The sequence below is a fragment of the Sander vitreus genome, chromosome 20 (assembly GCF_031162955.1).
Source record: "Sander vitreus isolate 19-12246 chromosome 20, sanVit1, whole genome shotgun sequence".
Classification (NCBI taxonomy): Eukaryota; Metazoa; Chordata; class Actinopteri; order Perciformes; family Percidae; genus Sander; species Sander vitreus.
In genome coordinates this window covers 10462159-10487038 of record NC_135874.1, presented here as the reverse complement: position 1 = coordinate 10487038, position 24880 = coordinate 10462159, and the positions used below count along the sequence as shown (strand labels likewise).

General features: G+C 41.6%; 2 protein-coding genes across 3 annotated transcripts in view; both read right to left on the bottom strand.

Moving 5' to 3' along the window:
• uggt1 (UDP-glucose glycoprotein glucosyltransferase 1) overlaps window positions 1–12796 on the bottom strand; it is a 32645-nt gene extending 19849 nt beyond the window's left edge. For both annotated transcript variants that reach the window (XM_078276989.1, XM_078276990.1), the window contains exons 1-11: window positions 12742–12796; window positions 10582–10720; window positions 10094–10173; window positions 9642–9772; window positions 9421–9533; window positions 9154–9328; window positions 5919–6015; window positions 5737–5815; window positions 5494–5594; window positions 1836–1935; window positions 1646–1706 (exon numbers count right to left, since the gene is read on the bottom strand). In XM_078276989.1, coding sequence (XP_078133115.1) covers window positions 1646–1706; window positions 1836–1935; window positions 5494–5594; window positions 5737–5815; window positions 5919–6015; window positions 9154–9328; window positions 9421–9533; window positions 9642–9772; window positions 10094–10173; window positions 10582–10720; window positions 12742–12772 — 1107 coding nt within the window. In that variant the 5' untranslated portion in view covers window positions 12773–12796. The remainder of the gene's footprint in view (window positions 1–1645; window positions 1707–1835; window positions 1936–5493; window positions 5595–5736; window positions 5816–5918; window positions 6016–9153; window positions 9329–9420; window positions 9534–9641; window positions 9773–10093; window positions 10174–10581; window positions 10721–12741) is intronic.
• A 4279-nt stretch (window positions 12797–17075) lies between these two features.
• hs6st1a (heparan sulfate 6-O-sulfotransferase 1a) overlaps window positions 17076–24880 on the bottom strand; it is a 59181-nt gene continuing 51376 nt past the window's right edge. Inside the window, exons 3-4 of the mRNA XM_078276992.1 lie at window positions 23445–23693; window positions 17076–21627 (exon numbers count right to left, since the gene is read on the bottom strand). Of these exons, the coding sequence (XP_078133118.1) occupies window positions 21310–21627; window positions 23445–23693 (567 nt within the window). The 3' untranslated portion in view covers window positions 17076–21309. The remainder of the gene's footprint in view (window positions 21628–23444; window positions 23694–24880) is intronic.

Sequence of the window (24880 nt, the reverse complement as noted above, 5' to 3'; positions counted from 1 at the left end):
CGTAAAACTAGAAGCAACAGTCACCACAAAGCCGTAACAAGGAACGCCTACAGCTCCAAACAAGCACTGACAGCTCTGTTTAAAGTCAGTCTGTTTAGAGCAATCAAACCCCACACTCAACAAATCTAATTATTGGAGAAAGGGTGTGTACACGCTCGTGAGAAGTTGTGTGAGTGTTTGTGCGGCTGCATATGCAAAAGGAACGCTCAAAGACGTTCTGGCGCAGTCAAATCTCATTACAGAAAGACAAAGACGTCAGATTAATCATACTCCAGACACTGCAATTACAACAAGACATGATTAACACAAATATTTTTCATCCTAGAGAGAGGGAGGGAGGGAGGGAGAGAGAGAGAGAGAGAGAGAGAGAAATGTATGCGTGCATGTGTCCAAACTACTTCAATCAATAATCATTTCTCGCTGCAGGACTCAGTGCGCCTGCCGTATGAATCACCGATTTAGTAATTAAGACGTTTGTTTGCTGTTCAGCCCCCACCCATCCAAACTCTGGTCTGCACACCAAGATAATGTGAGCACAGCTTGAGGAAGGGGGGGTGTGAAAGTTTTTGACAAGAAAAAGGTGTGATTACTTGTTCCATTAGCAGGGCAAAGCCAAACACACTGTCATATATTGAATGCTTTTCAAGTCAGATGTTGTTTACAAATTATCACATTATAAAAAAGGTGTGAGGAACAAAAAGAAAACAGAAAGGGCCGTTCTCATTTTGAGATATTTCCCTAAAGACGGCTAAGAGGCGGAGGGGTTGTGGTTATGGCTGTATGCAATAATGTTATCTAAGGTTTTTCTCCTTTATTGGATTAGATTGGTAAACAACTAAACCTAAATTATCCCTGACCACTGGACAACACGGTCAGCAGGAAGGGAAAAGTACCAGCATGCTGGATAAAGATAAAGACATAAGACAGAGGAATGAAAGAGGATGAAGACATCGAGTCACTAGCCAGGTTTCCATTGAAATGTAGCGTCAATTTTAAACAAATTTACAGAAAATCAGGAGAGAAAAAAAAAAAAATGCTAATTTCCATTTCCATTCACTTTATCTAGATTTGTGTCATTGTCAACACATTCCACGAAAAGTCAAACCAACATTTTATTGATCATATTAACGTTAAAGTGGTGTCTGTGTAGCCAAAGCCTAAAATATTTTATTCCTCTGCGTCACAGAGCTCCATTGTTTTCCTATTAAAAACACATCAATGAGCCACACTGTTGCACCGCATGACATGTTCCATCATTACCATGCACGCATGAGCACGCGCGCGCACGCACGCACGCACATACACACACACACGTTTATTACACGTCAACCCCACATACACTGTCCTGCTGTGAATACTCACTAGAGCACCAAATGTGTATAAATCCACAATTAAAAATAGTTTCCGATAAGTGCACTATTTTCTCCTGTTTAAGTGATAAAAACTACAGTGCCCAAGTGTTTAGGAAATACTGTAATTTTTTTTGTCTCTTCATATGAGTAATTGGAAATAAGAAAAATATGGAATAAAGCCAGGCTCATCCCATTATCATAATCTGTTGGGAGTTTTAGTTGTATTAAATAATAATAGAAAGTTTAAGAAGATTGATAGATGAAAAACTACGAACATTCAACAAAAAGTGTACCTTTTGGTTCTCGCCGATTTCTTTGCGGATCTCAGAGTTGACCACTGTTTTAGTGATGGACCTGTGAGGGGAAAAGGGCAGACTGAACTGTAAAACTGCAGACTTCAGTAACTTAACTAAAACTTTTTACTGTAGATACTGTGTGTGTGTGTGTGTGTGTGTGTGTGTGTGTGTGTGTGTGTGTGTGTACCTGGCTTTGGTGGGGAAGTTCTGACTTAGGTCTTTCATAACAGTGAGGGCTTCAACAGCGGGAGCAGCAAGAATGCGAGCTGCTGTCTGAAAACTTAGATCTATAAAAGAAAAGGTGGGTGGACAGAAAGGTAGGCAAGGAAGGCAAAATAAAAATGGGAATGGGATGAGTGGACAAAAGCAGAGAGGAGATGAGGAAACACACAAGAGACAGAGAACCACAGAAAGATAAATAGTTTTAACAAAATAAAAGCAGTATGAGCAATTGTCTGTACTCTGATATAAGCCCACAAAGGGTGGACACTCAACTTTCTAAAGCATACAGTTTTGTTTTTTTTACAATTCATCCTGAGTGGGACATGAATGTCTGTACCAAATTGTACTACAATCCACCCAATAGCTGTTTGTCTGTGTGTACCCAAATGTCAACCTACTGGTGGCGCTAGAAGAAAAGTCAGAGAATTACCAAAGTTATTAGAGCACATCGTCTGGGCACCATGAATGTCTGAACAACATTTCATGGCAATCCATCTATATGTTGTTGAGAAATTTCATTCTGGACCAAAGTCGTGGATCCCCCGACCGACGGACGTTGCCATCCCTAGAGCCATGTTGCTAGCGTGGTTAAAAAAAGTAATCTGTTAAGCTATTTAACGTATTAATTAGTAAATAATTCCATGTTAACAAGCTTGTCTTCACACACAGACATTAATTAAAACTATCTCAAAGGATTTAAGGCAGGATTAAGAATATAGACTAGACTATATCAACATATGTGTATGTGTAGAGGAGACACTGTATGAGAGTATATAGAGCTTCGAAGAATGGAGGCGTCGAAGAGTGTAGCGAGGACTACTTCAATGCAGTGAGCATCTGTAACGATGTTGTAGCCTGTGTGGTTATTAGCCCCAGGAGGTCTCCCTCTCTTTGTAAACAGGCTGAGCTATGCCGCGTTCTATTTACCTTGGAACTCAGAAGGTAGAAGGAAGGAAGGAATGACGTCATACCCGAGTTGAATGCGTTCTATTTAAAAGTCGGATTTTCATTGTTTTCATTAGCTCTAGCCCGGTTAGCTATTGTTAGCAATATCAGTTGATAACAACGCATTACGTCGTTTTTTGTGCATGCAAACAGCGTAACAACATGTCCACAGATAGAAGTTGAACATGCCTGTGTGAACGACTGATTTAGTGACACAAATAAGACAGAAGTGCTCAAAACTTTATGTTACTGCAGCTTTTCACAACTGTTGATACAGGGGGCAGCCATGCTGGATTTTGAGCTCGGGCTACTGCAAGGTTGTACGAGTTCCGAGCTCATAAATCCGAGGTCAGGGGGCGTGTTTACGACTTTGACCTCGTTAAAACCGAGTTGCGAGGTAAATAGAACGCGGCACTAATGAGCCCCAGCGGGGTAGAAGATAAAGACAGGCGCCCACATGACATGTCTCTCCCATCCCCTCACATCCTTTATTAAACACAATCAAAGCAGCCTCATGCCTACGATAGACATTTGCGTGAAAAAACCCCCCCGCATAAACCAGGAATAGTATGTATAAATATGTATAGGATGACCTCAAAAGTGGACACAATTACATCTGTGAAAGTGTTTAATATGTAATCCAATAGATGATGTAACCTTAATCAATATTGCTTTTATGTTGCAGCAGACAATGCTCCCATGGCCTCAAGATATTATGGCTCAAATGTATCAAGAGGATGCTGATCGACCGCGGCCATTGATTGCGGAACTAAACAGATACATTTACCGCTGCGAGATTGGTATGATCTTACTGTTAAAGCAACATAAGCCAATACTAATTTTGGTTTATTTATTTATGATCAGTGCGTAGGTAGAATAAATCAAACTAATGAAACAACTGCATTGATAGCACATCTACAACAGGGGTTCTCTCACTGGACTTAGTTAACTTTGTGTGTCAGGGAATGATTAGCTAAACACGTACAGTAAAGTCTTGCAATTTAGAGTTAATTTACATTTACATTTAAATCAGCAGAAAACTAAATCTAAAATGTCTCTTTATATCTTATTGTACATCAAGGGGATCACGTTTTTGCTCCTTTTAATTAGTTAGCTTCTTTCATTGATTAGCTTTAAGGATGTTAAAATCCAGTTATTCCATCCTGTCTGACAGTATCATAGATACACCCTGCATAAGTCACAGCTCTTCACTGAAGCTATGTGGTGTATACACTGGGTGATATTCAGTGTCTTGCATCATTTTATACCCATTGTACATATTGAAGTATTCAGATTATTTAGTTAAAGAAAGACAATACAACACATTCTTTCTCTTACAGGTGAAAAGTTGATTTCATAATCAATAAACCCCACCCTTGCACATATTTTAAACTCAGGGGTCCTGCATTCTATATCTTACTCATGTGACAGTACAAAAGGTATTATCAGCAAAATGTTCTTAAAATATAAACTATAAAAAGTACTCATTATGCTGAAAATGCCCTCTGTAATGGATTTACACATACGATCATTGGATAATTAAGTAGTAATAATTTAAGAATAGTTTGTCAAGGCGGAGCTATTTTTAAAATAAAGTGTGTGTTTAAACAAAGTTTGGCTGCACAGTCTGACTTCATAATGAGTGAGGTTTCGGGGGTTTTAAGCAAGGGATCTGTAAAAATGGTTCAGGGTCAGAAAACAATTGATCACAATTTGATGGGGATGAAGATCTGCGACGTCTGCCATTAGATCATTATCTTTTGTCCACTGTGGCAATGAAACTAAAAGACACGGAGTTCAGTCCGAGTCCTGAGGGCGTATTTACAGGATCATAAAATCAATTCCCTCAAAATGTAAGTGACAGGAATAATGCCTGCAGGTGGTAACAGTAAGCGGAGGACGTGTTTAGCTTTGATGCTCAGAGGGCCTCACAGTTTTATTTTCATTAGCCTGTCAAGACATTGGCCCTGTCAGTTTTTCATATTTGTTTCACTCTGCTGTCAACAATCAATCAATATTAATTAGATTGACCTGAAATTAGCATAGAAGATCCCCCTGCCTGTTCTCCAAAGTTGACTCAGAGTTAACCTTTGCAGAGCAATGGCGGAGTTGCAGTTGGAAAAAAGCTGCCTGTAAAACCCAGCGTTAGAACATTAGAGGGTAACGCCGCTCTCTCTCTTGCTTGCCCCACACACACACACACACTTCAGTGTGGCTGCTGGCTAACACGAGCACTCTTTTTTTTTTTTTTCCTCTGTCTTTTTTAAATTGAGTCCAGAAGCCGAAAGCAAAGCCTAACTTCACTTGTAATGATATTAAACAAAGTAGTTCAGTTAGAAGGTCACACACACAGCTTCAATTAGAAGTTAGAAGCTCACTGCTGTTTTTAGGTCTGAAGAGGTTATACAGGAGAGAAGCCAGTCATATCCTTCATTTTGTGACTTTCGATTGAATAAAAGACTTTTTCCAGTCATATTTCGTCACTGAAGTTGAAATCTTGTCTCGTCTCGTGAACCCAATATCATGTGTCGCCTCGTGAGCTGAGGGTCTCTTTACACCCCTACCAATAGGCATAAACACATATTTCTTACATATTCTACATATCCAAATATGTTACAGCGGGAAGCGAAAGAAAAAACAGAAGCTTTGCAGAGGAATGATTTGGAGAAGAGACCCACCTTGCATTTGCCAGACTTTCAGAGGGGCCATGTCATTGGTGCTTTCTACCAAATGTTTCCTCAACTCCTTTAACTGCTCTTTCAGCTCTGGGTAGAGGGTCCTGGTGAGAGAACGACACGGACAGAGAGTAAGTGCATCTGCTTAAAGCCCTAATTGCTCATTTAAAGTGTGATTCACGGGATTCACATACTGATTTGTTTGTTTTAAAAAACTGTATCACCGGCTGATGCAGAGCCACTCACTTCAGTTTGCCAAAAAGGAATCCCTGGACCTCGTCCACTGGATCATTCTCTCCGATCACTGTAGCATTCACCTCCGCCTCTGAAACCACAATCAATTACCTCGTTACTCACATGAGGACTCCTCCGGATTACACCATCATGTGTGTGTGTGTGTGTGTGTGTGTGTGTGTGTGTGCGCGCACCTTGGACTTGTGTGTCGTCCTTTGCCTTGTACTCCTGGCTTTTGATGGCCAGCTCCACTCCATACCCCGACAGATAGACTTTCTTTCCGCTTGGATTCTGGAGGGTTAAAACATTGTAAAAAGACGAGAGGGTGAAGTCGTCCTTATCTCTATCACAGGTTTGTTAGATGCTTTAACACCACTTGAGGATATATTCAGCAAGAGAAAAATGCATTTGTAAAATGAATTCAAACTGCACTGATGGTGAACTTAACAATGTTTCCAATCCATATACAACTAAGTCAGCAGAAGAAAAACAATATAAATATGTGCTTGCTCGCTACTTTGACACCTTTTAAATACAGACAACATTAACTGTACCGATTGGCCTCGAAGCTTTAAAGTAAAAAGAAAAAGTATTAAAACCTCTCTATTGCCCAGGACTTTGTGCCTATAAAGCTGCGGACACACTGACCAGACGGCCGACCCTCGGCAGAAAAGGCAGTTGGACTGATCAGTCTCCCCGAGTTAGTCAAAAAAGTGCCTCGGAACGCCAAAGCGACGAGACGTAATACGTCTCCATAACAGCAGCCGGCGCTAATCTGTATTGTTGCCCAAAAATGAAAACCAGCAGCTGATTGGACGAACGCGTCACGTGGGTCTGGTTTCTCCGGAAATTCAAAGACAGACTGTCACGGCGGCTTGTTCAGAATACGATCTCATATTGTACTAAAATAGTTCACCGAAACCGTTTCTAAAAACATTTTAAGCGAGAAATAGGCCATGCAGTTGCTGAATCGGTCTTCATTTCAGATCAACAAAGGTCAGTTTAAAAGATCATAATACGCTCCCCGTATCCGGGTTAGCACTCTACTAATCAGATTGGTCATTTGAGTCCGACTGCCGGCAGTGCCCACCCCGCCGATTATACATGTCAAATCGGCCAAAATGAAGGGCGACGGCCCCTCGGACGGACGACGGCACGGAACACACCGAACAGACTCGAGTCACTGACCTCGCCAGACTGTCCAACGGCCGATTATTGGCTTGATGTGTCAGCGCCTTAAGACAGATGGTGAGAATAATTTAGCATAATTAGATTAACGTAGCAACTGTATTTGCATGTGAGGGAAGTAGCAAGCCAACTTCAACCTGACATGATAAATGGGAAGCACTTTTCATCCCAGGTCAAAATGAGAAGCCCAATTAAACTGCAGTGTTTTCTTAAATTAACCCTAACTTTCTTTAAGATAAAGATAACTGGAAACACAAGTGCTTTTTAATCAACACCTTGCTTCATGTTCACTAACAGGTACATACAGTCTATCACTTGTGGGGGCTGCGCAGTACTTCCACACACCATGGCAGCAGTTGTGGATGGAGAGGAGAGTATACATTCACAGTCACACAGAAAACCACAGGAACTAGAATATCATTTAAGTTCCCACATCCAGATGTTTTTCAAGTTGCCAGTTCGCTGTGCTTTTCAGACTACACAACTTGCTATTTTGTTTTACACACTTCCTGACTGACCGGCGACAGGGGCTCACACTACTATTAGATCTTTTACGAGGAGGACTCCCCAAGCGTAGTCTCAAAACTACGTTTTTGTCACAAAAACACATGCGAGAAATGACACGGGACATGACGGGAGTACCATACGTGAGATGGGATTTTTTTTTTTGCCAAAAACAAGCATTCCAGGTTGTTGGTGGCTGATTTGCGGCGATAAAACAAAGAAGAAAAAGAAAGATCAGACAGATCGCTTTTAGGGGGTGTTGTCGTTGACACACGTGTTCACAAAACAGCCTGTTTCCACACATCTTTACAATTCATAGCCTGTTTTCTCTATGTACAAGAACAACTTTGGTCTGTGCTGAACATGTAATACATACAGTTAACAAGTACAGGCGACCCCCCTCTTGTTTCCCCCCTCAGCCCGTGTCTTGTGGTCTCACTTGCTGTAGCTCCCCGGCAGAGTCCCTGACTGCTCCAGATATTAAGCCCGCTAGATTTCTGGAATGTGTCTGCGAGGCATCAACAAGCCTCTTGTCTCGCGTTTTTCAACAGTTCACACATTGCGCTCGAGCACATGCACTGAGCCACTGCTGACTTGCTTCCGATATGGTGCTTTTGTCAGGGAGCTCCAAAAACCTGGCCAGCGGAAAATCAGGGCTAAAGTCCTTTAGTGGGCACTTGCCTTTAGTAAGCAATCTAAATACAGTAGTAGTGCATCAATTTGTACTTTTTAGTTGTGTTGGTATTTCTGAGAATATGTGCAAATGAAGAAACACATCCAGATATAGTGTGTTTATATCTGTTATAATGTGTCTAATGTGTGTGTGTGTGTGTGTGTGTGTGAATGTGTGGGAATTGATTTATGTCTTTGCTGCTTGCACTCACAGAGTATGCACATTTTTATGATAACTCTTTTAGTTTGGTATGGCATGTGTAGAAAGCGACTGCAGGGTCATAACTAACACGATGTGACAAGCCTGGAAGACAGCCACAGTGGAAATGTTTAGTTGTACCACAATTCGTTTCCAAAAGGCTGAATTGTTTGATTTGTTTTACCTTGTGTAACACTTTTTACTAAAATAAAGCCTGTATCAAGAGAAGAGTGAGCTGGTCAAAGCCGGGGGGGGGGGTGGGGGAGATAGATGAATGGATGTTGAATCGGCCAGGCTCTTATACCCAATTTACACCTGGCCTTAAAATGCAATTTGTGTTTTCATATGTTATCTAGATGAAAAACGTGTGTTAATGTCTGTTCACAAATTCCGCCAGCCCGCAAGTTAATACAGTGTGTCCTTTAGGATTTTCTTTTAGCAGTGGGGGCAGGTCTGTGGAGCGGTTCGTTTAATAGTCGACTCGGAAGAAAGCGAAGTTTTGACAATAAACTACATCAACAGAACAGTATGTGGAGTTAAACTGGACGGGCCCAATAACCTCTGAATAGTTCTACTTGTTGTTAAATTGCAACGTGAGCGGCAGCCAACGGGGGGTGCATTATGTCGGCAGGATCATTAAAAAGGCAACCGCGACTACATTTTTTGTACAGGCCTATTTCTGATACTGTGGTGGCAGAAATTTTGCCGTGGTGGGCTGCCACTACAAAATCAACATAGAGGAAACACTGTAATACTTCTATATCCTGCTACCCGCTAGCTTTTAATTGCGGTTGTGCCATTGTGTACTGTGAACTGCATCAACCATTTAAAGTGAATCTTGTTAAAAGAGTGTGAGAAACACCTACAGCCAGGTAATGGCGGAGCACATAAGTCGCCAGGCCTTCGTTGACTTTGGATGATATGACTTGGTGAAGCCTCTGGAAATCTGGTTTCCCAAACTCGCCATACAGAATGACAACAGGAGCATCTGGATTTGATCCTGGGTATTTGTGATCGCCTTTGAAAAGGTATGGCTTCCGCCTGAAAGAGAGACGGCGATGTCAGGTATAAGTTTGGTCATTATTTCACTGGTTTATCACCCTTGTGTCTGAAATGTACGCGTCTTTAATTACCTCTCAGGTGCTGATTTCAGCAGTGTTGCTAAACCCTCTTCATCACACGTCTTTTCTCCGTGGACGCTGAAAAATGCTGAGCAGCCAGAGGGAGGAGGCTCATTGGACGCTATCTAAAAAAAGAACAGCAGGATCTTTCATTCACATTGAAAAGAATAGGACACCTCTCACACACACATGTACAATCCTTCAAACACAAAATCAAAGCATCCTCCTGGTACCTGTTGGAAGGAGTATACTGTTGCAGAGTAGGCTCTGAGGGAGAGGGCGAACTTGAGCATGTTCACCTGGATGGAGCTGAGCAAGGCGCCGGCTTTCTTTACAATCAGGTCATAGTAGGCCTGATCTGTGTCTGCATGACGACAATCAGCACAAACAATAGTAACGTGTCAACATTGAGTTCCTTGACATGGTTTCTCTCGCTCTATTTAACTGTTTAAGATTCTTTAAGTCTTTCACGGGAGTTATGGTCCAACAGGGGTCGACACAAATGAAGGAAATATTGTTTGCAGCTCTGTTCTATCATGTTATTGCTTGCATAAGTGTTTGGCCAAAACACTGACACTGCAATTGCTTCCAAGAGGCTTTCACGCACATCATAAATTCAGCTGCTCCCAGCACAGAGACTAAAAGTGAAAACTCGTCTCGAGTGGCTGAAGCAGCTTTACTTTACCATCATGCTCTCCTTCAATGTTCTGACTGGCCTCCACAAAGTCCCAGAATTTCTCCTGGCTCTCCTCTGCCAGGAACTCACTGAGGACGAAAAAGATAAGGGTGGCAGTTTCATAAGATGTGCGTGTATGTATGACACACATTGTGCATACTGTCTGTAAATTGTTAACAGCTACATTTGGATGAATAACGGACTTGAAAGAAACAATGACTTTCTAGAAAAAGTTTTTTATTTTTTATTTTGCTAGTCAAAGTCAGAGCACAGGGCCAGCTGCAGCATGCAGTACTGCATCTGAAGCCTTTAAGTATTCAGCATCTTGCTCAAGGACGCATCAGTGAGACACAAGTTTAAACTCACTTAGAGGACATCCTCAGTAATGACCCTACAAGTCCTCAGGACATTGATTTATCTATTATCTGCTTCCGAAATGTAATGTCAGACGTAATGCGGCCAAATGGCTGATACTGCTGAGCAGTGCAGTGTCATACCTGGCCTCCAGCAGCAGAGGGGTATCTGCCCATTTGGTTGTGAGGCTGGTAGTGACGGCCTTGGAGTCTGCACCCCCAGATACTGCAGAGAGCAGCGATAGCAGCAGGACCCATAGAAGCCACATCCTCACACCTATGCCTGAGAGAAGAGTGGAGGGAGTGGTGTCAAATGAGTTGAAGATTCATAGGAATGGCAGGGTAATCAGAGCAAGAGTTTGTGTTAAAGAGCCAGAGAGGAGATAGCAAGCTAAGTTTATATATGGCACTTTAAAAGGATATTTGGTGACACATGGACATCTAAAATACAGGTGTGACACGGGAATCCAGTCAATGAGTGCGAGAAACATTTCACTGTCTCAAACATCAGTAGGATTATTTTATCTGTGATTTTGCAATTGTTAATATGCAATGTACATATTGCTACTTGATATTGCTTTAAGCCATATTACCAAACACACTAGGATACTACAGATTTGCCTCTGCCATAAAACTTGATTTTGAAGCCTGTTTGCAAGCTTTCCGTCTGAATGCAATGTGTATGTTTATATGTCAGCAGTGGTCATCATAGTTTCCAACAGTTCAATGACACATGAGTAGGAGGCAACATCATATCAAAGGTGGCCATTAGAGATGCTTTTGACATGCTTTATGATGCAAGGTGCAAAGTACAACCCACCTCAGCTTGATGTAGATTAGGCTGAACCACTAATTTGGCAAAGCAGCCAATTGCACCAAGGTTCAATTTGGCATTTGGTTTTTCATCATTTGATTCATTGCAAATTTGTTTGGCAATTTACATCACTAAAGTAAAAATATCAATGAATGAGGGCCCTGCATTATTCCATTAGGCTGTAGCCCTGAGTCTGAAGCAAGTCTTAAGAATTGTTTTAGTTTATATTGTGTCCATATTCCTAATAAAAATGTTGCTTAATGTGAAAATTGCCTATTTGAGGCACAGTGAACCTGAGGCTAGGTATGGTCTACTATGGCTGCAACTGATGATTACATTTTATAATCCACTGCCATCAATCAGCTAAATAGTTTGCCAATTAATCATGTTTAAAACATCACAAAACACAATAGAGCCCAATGTGATTAATTAAATTACAACAACCGAAAGTTAATCAGTTTCTAATAATGTTAAGTGAAGGTAAAGCTGAAAACTCTCACATTTGTCAATCAAGTTATTGACTTATATTTGCTGCTCTATAGTCTAGTGGTTCCCAAAGTGGAGTCTGCGGATGCCCATGGGTCCTTGAGGGGGTCCCCAGCACAAAGAGGAATAATTTATTTTCACTATAATCCATCCATAAGTAACACAATGACTAGTTTGGTGATGGGTTTCATCCACTTTCTTCAATAAAACATCTACAATCAAAAATCCTGTCAGATGGGGGACCCTGGGATGAAATCTGATCAAATAGGGGTCCGTAAATAAGTTTGGGAACCACTGCAATTGTATACTGTGTGCACTGCACTTTATTGAAACTTCTAGGCGACATGGTGCATACACAGAGGGCTGGAGGTAGCAGATTTTTGGCAGAACAGGTTAATCCGGCCATAAATCTAAAACAAAATATTGATTTATCTGGATACAGAGTCATACAGATATAAAGTGCGAGTAAGGCAGGAAGAGGAAGGACCCTGAGTCACGACATCCTAATTTTAATGACAGTTTCCTATCTACTTAACAGAATACTATGTTACGGATATACGGACACTCGCTAGTAAACAAAAAGCTCCGGGATCACTGTCCAATAGCAAAGTTCAGCGTGTCTCCTCCGTCCAATGAACGCACAGTTTGTACACCCGGATTGTTTCAATGATAATCACAAGAGCCGTAAGGTAACGTTAATGTGTTTGTAACATGTTTAGGTTGAAGTGGTCTCAACAGCGTTAATGTCCGTTATATTGACATCCAGAGCCCGTTAATAGTTGGTGAACTCAAGGCGAGCTAACGCTACCCGAAGATTAACGTTAGCCAAAAAGACGCAGTGAGCTAGCTAACTGTTCCTACACAACAAGGAAAACTACACGATTTTAACTTGTTTCAGTTTAATCACAGTCAGCTAATATTGCAGTCTCTAAACACCATTTACAACTAGCCTCGGATACAGTCGTTTATAGTTTAATCACATAGAATATTATAGAGTTTCTCACCGAAGCCGGCTCCGTAGCTTCCTGCATTCATGGTCGGCTGGGGAGTGGGAGGGTCCTGTTAGATAGATTAGGTAACAATAATTTTTGCCTGTTTAAAATTTCTGAAATCCTCGGAGCATTAAACTATTTAACAACACTGAAACGTGACTTGAACACAAAATATTCAATTTCACTGAGAGATAATTAAAAAACTGAAGTATGAAGGAAACTGAACCTAATCTGGCAATTAACATTACTGCCTAACCCCTTCCTCCGAAACTGAAAAAGAAAAAAAAACCATAATTAAACATATATTCTTCTTTTTTTTACTCAATTAAAAAAATATTTTCCCCCAAGAATAATGACACTAGCACAGAACATTTGGAGAAAAGGAACAAAAGTTCATATTCATTTTAAAAGTGGTTGGACTGTGACATAAACTCAGAAAACAAATGCAAATCACAAAACTATGATATTCTTGCTAAAATGAGACATTTACTGTATTTAAAAATATAAATGTGAGTGGCTGGAAAGAAATTACCTATGACAACAGAGATCATTACTGGATAGTTATATAGCTAATATAAAAATGTAGCAGTGTTCAGTGGTTATTTGTTTCAGTTAAATGAAAACCCCCACCCTAAACATAATTTACATCGTGCCATCCTAGTAATTTTGGACAGTAAAATCAATATTTACTAACGTACACAACTCTCTCCGACTACAAATCAGAGCAGGCGTCACTTTTATTGAGTTGGTTCATTGACATTTCATTAGTGGCAGGCTCCATTGGTTCCTGGAAATTAGTTTGAGATAGTACATCCAAAAAGAGTTTATCTGAAAGCAGTTCTTGCTGATGTAAAACAGAAAATGTCCGCATGTTTTTCTGTTTTTACTGTCTATGCTGCAGATTTACAGGATTACTGTCATGTCGCTGCCATTATGTCATATCACATGTGTTATATATTGAAAGAGAGGAGTCTACAGAAAGCACAGGTAGGCTATGTATTTGCACGTCTATCAATACATTTGTATGCTTGTATCTATGTGTGTAAGTAGGTGTATCTATGCAGGTATGTACACTATATGGCTATGTACATGCAGAACTACATACAAATATTCTTGTGTGGGTATATTTTATTCTGTAGATACGTTTAGGGCTCCCACACTAATTTTACACCAGCCACTGCTAAGGTGATTCTTATGTATTTGGGACTTGATTTGAGAAAACAGCATGTATTCATCTGAAAATGGGAAATTAGGTTTGCTGCATGCATGGTGTGATAGCCATGGGAAATAAATCCTGTATTTAGAATAAGAATAGGCTGTCCCTTTGGTCAGCAATATTTCTTATGTGGTAATGGAAAAGTGGAGAAGGCACCTGGGATTCCTGGGATCCATTTTGTAAAGCTTTACCTTGAGTTTGTGTGATAAGCTGTATCTTTTTTCTTTTGGGACAGAGTGGTAAAAAAAGTATCTACCTGTTGTGTGGTCTAGATAAAAGGACGATGAAAGGTACAAGAGACACTGTCCCAGGGTGAAGAGACACGGGTCTTGCTTTTTTCATTTACTCGCTCTGAAGCCTAAATTAAATTGGACAGTTGATCCTCTGGAGGGAGCAGTTCCAGGGTTTGATTTAACATTGTATAAAAAGCAGCGACATTAATTATCCTGCTGGATTTGACCTTCACTTTGTGCACGCGCACATGACACCTCACGCATGTAGATGCACGCACACACACACACACACACACACACACACACACACACAAACACAATACACAAAAATCAGCTGTATCCATGAGGACAGGCCAAAACATCCTCACTAGCCAGTCCTTGCAAGTATACCTAAACCTAGCCCCACACACACACACACACACACACACACACACACACACACACACACACACACACACACACACACACCTGCTGCTCACAGGGCCTGTTCATCTGTCAAGGAGGTGACATCTTCAGATGAATTATGGGAGATGGTTGTCATCTTCTCCGGGGTCACATACGAAATGGCGAACCCAGGCTGTGGGCTCCCTTTCCTCACATTGTCACTCGTCAGCCATTTTAGAGGTTGGAAGCCTCAACAGGGGACCAAACGACCTCAATTAAACCTCCATTAATATTAATACTTTTTGTCGTTTCACGTGAGTTGCTGCTAATTAAATGTGTCCCTGACTGTATAATGGGGGTCAGCTGGGGTCTCCTTCATGAAGCTCATTCACCACATTACAGCCACCAAACACTGGTCTGGTCTGGGCTCAAATCATAAATACAGGTAGAGAAGAGGGCAGTCTTGGTTACCTTGGCGTTTCTACATAAACACTTTTTCAGCAAGAGGGGAGCTTTTTAATTGAGATCCATCACTTTTTTTTATGCATGGTAACATTTATGATTTTCATTTCTATGCTCCCTTGTGTGCATGTGCCATTGCATGTGTATTAAAGCTAACAGCCTTACATTTTCATGTTTGGCTCTGATCTAGTATTTGTATCCCGCTACATTTCTCCAACATCAACATTTATAAGACTTTTATGTAGAGGTTATTAATAGTAGCTGAATATTAAAAGTTTGCAGTGGATCAGCTTTATGAGCTCCTGGGCCAGAGGCACGCGCGCACGCACACACACACACACACACACACACACACACACACACACACACACACACACACACACTATAATGGGATTGTGGGATTCCTCAGATTGGACTCCCACTGGTCTCAGTCTGTATGAGTTCCAGAGCCGAGTGCTTCCTGGGAGGTTGGATTCTTCTGTTCAATCCTTTAATATCATGAGAGTTGATTTGGTGTTGACCTGGGAGATTAACCAAACCCAGTGTGGAAGGTCAGAATAACGGCCCCAGATGTCCAATCTAATCATATTCATTTTATTGCTGAAGGAAAAATGTGCACTCCCACACTGGACCTCTCTTGTTGCCCTGGGCATTTACTTTTTGACAAAACAGGGTATTGAAACTCTGCAAATTGTTTGTGTATAGAGATTTATCCACATTGTACTGTATATTTGACGATGAAGGTCTAAGCCATGCCACTGCTGGAAATGACTCAACCAGAGACAGAGGACCAAAATCCATGGTGACCAGTGCCAGTGCCAAAAGGGCAATACTCCAGAACTACAATAGCCTGGCTCTGATGCATGTGAGGGAGGCTCTCAATATGAACTTATCTGCTGAATTCCACGCTGAAAATAAGCGATAATAATGCCAGAGCTTCTTTTGTCTGCATGAAAGAAGCATGGGACCGGCAATGACGAGCTGCAGCCAGTTTGACCTCCTAATAATGGACGGCAGCCAGAGCCCATGCGATCACTCAAAAAGCGATTCCCACTGCAGGAGAGAGCAAGCACTTTCTCTCAAACACTCACATGCACATGTACACCCAAACAAAAGCCGTCCAGCCCTCTGCAGTAGCTGAGCCATTATTGTTTGTTTAGTCCAGCTGCACTTGAAATGACAGCGACCCAGAGCTATGGGGAGGATTAAAGACCGCGTTCAGTCCAATACACCATGTACCAGCTGCCAGAGAGGCTGCACAGCCTGCCCCTTTTCTCCGGCTCCCCCTCATTCTCTGCTCATATGTCAGGCACAGAGACATCCTCTCTTCCCTCCTGTCTTATATAAAGGCCCTCTCTGATTCCTCATCTCCCTTACACTTGTCTTTGTTGGTACAGTCTGCCCACTCTGATCTCTCTCTAGCCAATTGCCTCCGCCTGTCGCTGTCCAGGCAAATTATTTTTCTGCCCAGCCTCGAGGGGTCAAAGTTGAAGCTTACCGGACTGTTAATGAGACAGGGTGAAAGCCTGTGCTCTGCTCCCTCTCCTTTGCGTGCACAGCCAAGGACAGGGAATGATATTTATACTGGCCCTCCGTCTCCTGCTCGCCAAACGCTACCTGCCCGAGAGGAGGAAGTGTATTTGTGTGCATATACGTGTGTTAGGCAGGCCCTGAGTGTCTGCAGATTTAATTAGTGCAGTGGATCACTGTTGACAGGGCTGAGGCTGTCATTAGGGGGGGTGGCAGGCTGCTTTATGTGGTCACGGTCCTGTGGTTAGTGTAGGCGAGTGGTAGAAATGTCCTCTAGTTATAGACTGGCCTGTGGATGGCTGTAAAGAAACCTGGAGGGAAAAGTTCCCACAAAAGTTGTCATAAAATCTCCCAACTGAGCATTTCTTAGAGGAATATGTGGCTGCATTTTAAGTCAGTACCTTGGATGTATATTCCATTTGTAAAAAGTTAAAGGGAGATGTTTTTCATGCTTGATAATAGAGTGATAGAGCAGGTAAACTTCACAAAGGATATGCAATGACAACCAAAACACAGTCAGGTCTGTAAAAATGACATTTTAATTGGTGGCTTGAGGATTCATTTTTGCAATCATAAGAAACAAACGCAGAATGATGCATACAGAAGGAGCCAGAGACAGACTGCACACCAATCCGGAAAAAAAAAAAAAAAACGAGTCTCTATCGCACTCTTTTTAACACGTCTTTTAAAAAAATAACAAAAAGAAAAAAAGGGATGATGTTGGCGACACCTGGGTTGCTTCATTGTCACAAAGGAATAGCTGTTAAGACATCAGATATACATAGTGATGAGACATAAAATATTTGAGTATAGCTTTACAGCATCAATTCCTGGAATCATTTCAGTGAAAGGATGTGTCTTTCACACACTGCTCAGGTACAGGGAGTATTTTTGAGGATTGCCTCAAGTCTGATGGGTCACTTGAAACTGGAACACTGAAAAATAAAAACACTTTGAAGGTAGAGAAGCAGTTTTGTATTTTGTCCTCAAAAACTAATGCAGAGCCAGATATTGGTTTGGAGCCCAAACGCAAGTCTGACTTTGAAAAAGAGGTTGTGGGCAAAATGCCCGGAGCTGCAGTGTTTTCTAGTCTCCAGTTTCAAGAATACAATGAAGGGGAAGTTAATACGAAACAAAAAAAAAGGGAGATCTCTCTTCCCATATCCATGTGCGTTAGTTTGAAGGCTACACAAAAAGCAGCATATTGACTCTGGATGCATCCCAATACCTTTTTATCATCCCCCCTTGTTCTTCTCTCCTTCCCTTCATGAATCATCTCTGATTTGAAAGGAGCTGATCAAAAGCAGAGACACTGGAGGATCCAGGGTGATTAGTTGAAATTTAACAAGGAGGGTGGTGGGCGGCTAAATCGTTGGTTTCTCCTTCCTTCAGACGTAAAAACAAAAGTCTATTGTTAACAACAGGATGCAACATGTTATTTATCTTACACCAAGGAAGCATGCATCCTCCCATTGCCCCCCTGGATGACACCAAACTTGGACTACATTCAGTTTAATTAAATCGTGCTGTGACACGTCTTTCTCCCACTTTTACATTCTCTTCTCCACAGTCTCCTCTTGGTTTTCCCTCTTATTGCTCAGATTCTTTGCTTTTATTAGGGTTGGGGTTCAATAACGTTTTATGGAATATGAATTCAGTATTAAATTTGCATTTTGTATCTGAACCTTCTTAGGTTAGAGTTATAAGATCTGTAATCACCCTTGGTTAGCAGAGGTGGCAGAAACACTTTACAACCTGCACCTACAACCTGATTAGATTAACAGGATAAAATATGAAATGTTGATTAAGTGTCTGGCACACTGAAAATAACAAGTGGTGCTTACTTACTTTTACACCTCATGTTCCGCAAGCAACTTGCTCCAAATGCTCAAAGATCCTAATACAGAACTATTAAAATGATCACCTTAAAATATTAATATGAAAAGGTTAAAATTGACGTTATGCAATCAGCTAGATTATCTGGAGAAGCCACTCTTGTTACAAAACCACACAGTCCACTCACAGTTATGATGTGGCATTTCTTCCCCTAAGAAACCAAGTTCCATTTGAGCCATTATGAAGTCAATATTAATTGGATACAGCTGATGTAATCTGCCGTTGGTATGGCAACATCTGAGACCTCAGCATTCTGTACGTTACTCCGTGATTCATTCACATAGTGTTCCCTACGTAAACCTAAGGGTAAAAGGTCAAAACGTTATTTTTTTTTTCCCCACAGTTATCCAGTAGCAGGTTGTGTCTCCAAAGTTTTTTTTCAGACTGATAAAATGTTTACCCGGGGCAAGACCAGCGTTTAAACGCAACCATTTCCACAGACTTCCTCTATGCTGGCAGGCACACTAAGTCAGCTGCTCAGGTCATGCCAGTAGCCATCACAATCTATAGAAATATAGGATATAAATGTTAAATTTGCCCAGAGCTGACACCTGTGGGGCCACAAAAATTCCCTCTGAAGAATTGTCCAGCTGCTGGAAAACAGCTGCTGGATAACTAGTAAAAAAAAAAAAAAAAGTAACGTTTTTATTTACCCCTAAAGTTTGTGTAAGAAACTCTGTGACCGAATCACAGAGTAAGTGCTGACTGAGATCACAAAAGGGTGCTAATTTGGGTAATGTTTGTCATTTTAACACGCAAAAGCTACATACAGTACATGTTTTCTACGGTGCAGGAGGAGAGATAAAATGTTCAATAAGAGATTCGTTAGGATCAAAGCTTAGCGAATGTGGGTATTTTGCAAAGCAGGAAACGCTGTTACAACCAATTCTGTAATCCTGGGTCACAGAATTTGCTACAATTGGGGGAGCCGACTGACGTGAGCCAACCCTACTTGTAGATTTTGCTGTCAAGAGTAAAGACGTGTCACACGTGCAGATTTCGAAAATTATAAATTAGGATTTTAGATAATTATAGTGATACAGTCCTCATGTGTAACTACGTCACGGGAGGTAATAGGAAAAAAGGGAAATAAACTGGTAAAGGAAAGGGCAGAGGGGAGTATTATTGGCTTGCATCACTGTTGGAGGGACTTTGTTGCCCTGCCCCTTCACCACAAAAACATGGCAAGATAATTGGTCATGGAACCAGTCATTCACAAAACTCATCAGGCATCCTCTCTCAGTCAGGCACGCTATTTACAAAGGCATACACATACGCCAATCAAAAGGCATACTGTACATACTATTTACACACACACACACACACACACACACACACACGAGTAGTCAGAGAAATCACTGGAGTATAATGCAGACATAATATCTGGCAATAATTATGTTGACTATGATCCCAGTACATAGAGGCACTGCTACCTTGCCCCGTGCGTTCTTCAGGGTAAAACCAAGTAAAATACCGGCCCCACTAATGAACTACAGGTCACCGGTGCCATGTGCGCCCTTTCAGCAGGTGGGGAGGAGGCTCGTTTGAGACTGCCGCTTTTGCGAACGAAAAAAAAGAGAAGAGGAAAAAAAAAAGAAACATTGAAAATGCCACTCACTACATTAAGGGCTCACATTGCCATGGTGACCAGTAGTTCCACAACTCCCATCTCATGCATTTGTCTGAGTTAAGGTTTCCAAAGCGCTTGCCGCTCACACAGCACGGTTCCTGGCAACAAACTGCAGCAGACTCTCCCTCCTCTCCCTGCCCTCGATTTCTTCGCACCTATGTAAGATTCAACTCTGTAATTGGATGTCATTCTCTGCTGGACTGAGACACACAAAAACAAGGAGAGATAATTAACTTGTTAAGCGACAGGAGCTTTGGAAACCTTGAACAGAGAAACAGGCCACTTCTCCTCCACCCCCCCCCCCCCAAGATGCAAGGCTTCAGTAATGGCTATGGTCCATTGTACATCAATCCGATCCATTAGCTTTGACTTATAAAACCAATAAAAATAAAGAAATAAAGGAATCACTTTTCTTTAGGCAGCAACATTGGTCTCAGTGTTATTACAACTCTGCTTTAAAAAAAGCATAAACAAAAAGGAAAATATAAATGAATCATCCTAAAATGAGAATGAAATGTCATTATTTCATGACCAAAGCGGGTTCAAGGTTTTTTTTTTTTTTTAAGCGGAAAGCTTTATTACACAACTCAGTCCAACTTTTCTTCACTTCTTTCGAGTTCAGTGTCTCATGTACTCCCACCGTTTTCTTTGTTCAGCTCAGCCATTAGCACACTTTTATAAGCTTTCCCAGTTCTTTTGAAAATGGAGCATCCAGGAAGTAGACTGCTACCTTTAGCAAGAGTTAGTGGGAATTCACAGACTTAATTTTTATTTTCTCATGCTCCATGTGAGAGAGAACGAGAGGAATAGAGGAGGAGGAGGAGGAGGAAGGGAGGCGGGAGAGATGGATGATACTCGGTTGTCAGCAAGTCTTAAAAATATCTCTCCTCTGCTCAGTCAGTAATGATGATAGGAGAGACAGAGAACCTCAGAGGGGGGAGAGGGCAAGCGGGTGCTAATAACAACTGGGCAAACCTCAATAATGAGAGCTGATGCAATCGACCAAGCCCAGGTCTCCATAACAACCACTGCGACTCTCATTCACGCAGCCCTCTCTCCAGTAAAGTCTGTCAGTCATTTGGGTCTTTTGATGCAGGCGCCACTCTCTTTCTCTCTCTCTGTGTGTGTGTGTGTGTGTGTGTGTGTGTGTGTGTGTGTGGGTGTGTGTGGGTGTGTGTGTACTTTTCACATTACATATGCATGTCTGTGTTTTATTTCTCATTCTGCTGCTACCAGCGGTTGATGATCTGGTTCATGTAGTCCTCAGTGGGAAGCCTGCTGCCCGCCTCCTCCGTTCTGCCTCCCTCCTCACCGTCCTCCCTCTCCCCTTCTCCGTCCTCCAGTGTCGACACCGAGCTCTGCCGGCCATGGGAGGGCCACAGGTTGACGCCCAGGCCCAGGCCCTGGTGGCTCTGCTGCAAGTGGTTCTTGATGCGCTGCTGCCGCCTCTCCTGCTGCCTGGTGTACTGGTAGCGCTGCTGGAACAGATCCCTGGCGTAGTCGTACAGCTCCATGTCCAGCTCATTCAGCTCCTCTATACGCTGGACCTAACGAGCAGGGAGAAGACGAAATGATTACCTTAGCTCAGAGGCAGAGAAGAACGGAGAAGGCAGAAAGGAAGACAGGAAGAACAGTTTAATGAAAGAGTATAAAGGAAGTTGAGAAAAGAGACAAAAGGGTTCAGTTTTAGCCATTTGTGACCAAATAGTTGCAGGATCTATGGAAGCAAAACTGAGGAACTAAACTCTGGACCGATGATGGTTTATAAATTAATGGCGGCCTTCGAGACAATTTTCATGCGTTGTTCTTTGTATTAATTGTGACGTGACTTTAATGTTTGAGTGGATTTAATAAATAAATGAAAAAGGAGACACGCCGAGTTGGAAATGGAAACTGAAAACTCCAGAACGCCTGTCTCCACAGCAGACACTCTGGGCCCATTATTTATTAATCATCTCAAGAGTAGAAAACCTATCCAACCTGGCCAGTGGCACATTTTTGGTCGTACTTTTGAAACCAGGAGTAAAAGCATTTCATCAACTTTCCAGCATTTTGTTTGCCGGAGCAATAGCTGGCCTGGCAGTCGATCTGAACGTGGCCTTAGAAAATACTACTCCCAGAGCGGGGACTTTTTGTAACCTGGAACTATTATATAGGGAAACGTATAAAGATCCTGAATTCCTCAAAAGGGTCTTGGCCCCCTGGGTTCAAGTTCCTGCGGTGAAAACGCCCTATTACATGACATTTGTACAAAAGCTTTATAGGACTTCTAACATGAGAGAGAAGAAAGAAAGAAAATGTGTGTTGGCAATGTGGAGCAAGATAACAGAAACGTGTTTGATGTTTGGTTGTGCACTGCAGCTGGCTTTATTGGCGTGTATCATCTGCTGTGTGGATTCAACATGGAGGGGGAAATGTGTTTAATTAAGAGAATCCCTTTGAAATCTCTGATGGAGTGCTGGATATCATTTGTGAGCAATATGTGCGACAACAGAGGGAAGCGACGCGCTGCATCAGTGTTCGGAAATTAGATGCGTTTGATCGGCAGCGTAGGGAACAGAGGCACAAAGCCAGGAAGATGAAGCTGAGCTCAAGTCGTCACAAAAACGTCATGTATCCGAGAGCAGTCGTCACTTAATTTAGACACCAGTTTCAATTAAAAAGGACTCACTGGGATCTTGACGCCACAAAGGTAGAAATGGGCTTTTCGGCAGCTTTGCAGGGGAGTGTAAAGTAAACATGTTATCTCATCGCCTGCTGATGTAATTATTTGACTTTTTAGAAATAATTAAATACTGTCACAATTTCACGCCGTGCCTTTGGAAGTAGTTAATTGGAAAGCTACTTTTAAAAAAACAACTTTTCACTCAAATTGCCACACACAGCTTCCTCCACCTGTCAGACTTTCACCACGCGATATTTTCTCATTTTTGTGATAATCGGCCCACCTTTCCACAGCCTCTGTTAGAGGGCATATTTTATTTTCTATCCTCCTTGCTTGTTTTGATTTATAAATTACCAGTCTGCTGTGTACTGGAGGATATTTCTGAGCCTAAGAACTCCCACACTGGACCAATCAAAGTGTGAAGAGCCTGTTTGAAGCTGTCATCCAAACTCATTTCACAGCAATATAAGATCACAGTGTTTCCTCTCCATTTCTAGTTTCTTTCCTCGGATTATTTTCCACTTCTTTTTCCAAATACCTCAAAATTGTACTTGAGTACAGTATTTGAGTATATGTACTTAGTTACTGTCCTCCACTGACTTTCTTCTATGTCTCTTCTTATCTGACATTTTCTGTTCAATGTGTGCTTCCTGCCTACAGAGCTCAATCTACAAAAGATGACTGAGCAGCAGCACGAACCGTAGCGTTGTCCAAGTCCACCCCCGCAGCTCGGGTGCTGTTGTACTGCATGAAAGGCCTGATGAAGCGCAACCTGAAGGTTCGTTCAAACAGGAACTGGGTTTTCCTCTGGTACTCTGTCAGACCAAAGAAGGCCATGTCTCGAAGGTTCTTCTTGGCGGACTCCAGGAGAAGCTGGGCCCTTTTCTTCTCTGGAACCGTGGACATGTTGTAGCAGCCGACGAGGCTCAGGTCCGCTAACATACGAACCTGTAGACAGAGGAACAGGAAGTGAAGGAGGTTATAGGAATCCACCTTTTAATCAAGGACTTGTGTTTAAGAAAGGCTCAAATGAAAAGATTATAGAGCCAACGTTCAGGTGAGTTTCTACTTCATCTGGATTTCAGCTTTAGTTTTACAAGAAAAACAGGATATGTGGAGTTTTCACTTGTGTAATACAGTATGATTTCTTTTAAAATTGAGCCTTTGTGGAATTGATGCTGACATGATGAAGAAAACACAAAATGAACGGATGACTGGATAACTGTTTAATCATCTATCTAGGGCTGCAACTACTGATTATTTTCATCATCCATTATTATTATCTATTATTTTCATAATTAATCGTTTTGTATAGGAAATGTTTAAAAAAAAATGGCATTCACAGTTTCTCAGATGTTAAAGTGATGTTTTCAATTTGTGTATTTTGTCTTCAGATATTCAATCTTCAAAAACAGTAAAAAAAAAAAAAAAAAACTCACATTTGAAAAGCTGGAGCCAAGTACTGGTTGAGAGATTATATATATATAAAAAATCATTAACCACTTTCTTTTCAGATTACTTGTTTAGGCATTGTCCTAAATAAACTAAAGCACTTTCAATTCTTGTGAATTTGTTCCAAAATGAGACACTCACACACTTCATCACTAAGTGCATTCTGGAGCGGTTGTGTTACAGTACAGGAACTGCATACTGATTTGGATTCACAAGAGTACACCAGAATACGTCAAGTGTGTGTGTGTGTGTGTGTGTGTGTGTGTGTGTGTGTTTCACATTTATAAAGACATGGGACCCTGAAAACAGCCTCAGGCTCAGGTGAGATAAGCTGGCCAACACGTTTAGGTGGAAGACTGAGAAAGTCATCAGAAAAGAAGGTGTGAATTTGAGATGCTTATGGCCGGCAGGCGAGCTCCTTACTCCTGTGTGCGTATGTGCTTGTGTGTGTGTGTGCGAGAGAGAGAGAGAGAGAGAGAGTGCACGCGCTTACATGAAAACAAAAAACTAAATAAATTTTTTTCTCCTTTGACTCTTTTTGTTAAGAAAATCAATAACATTTGGTTGATTTAGGGGTTGAAATAAATGCATGAGCTTACCAGAGAATTGAATGTACTTTTATCTGCAGAGCTATGTTCCCTGTTATAGTATAAATAGGCTTGGCATTGTCATTAAGGTTAACT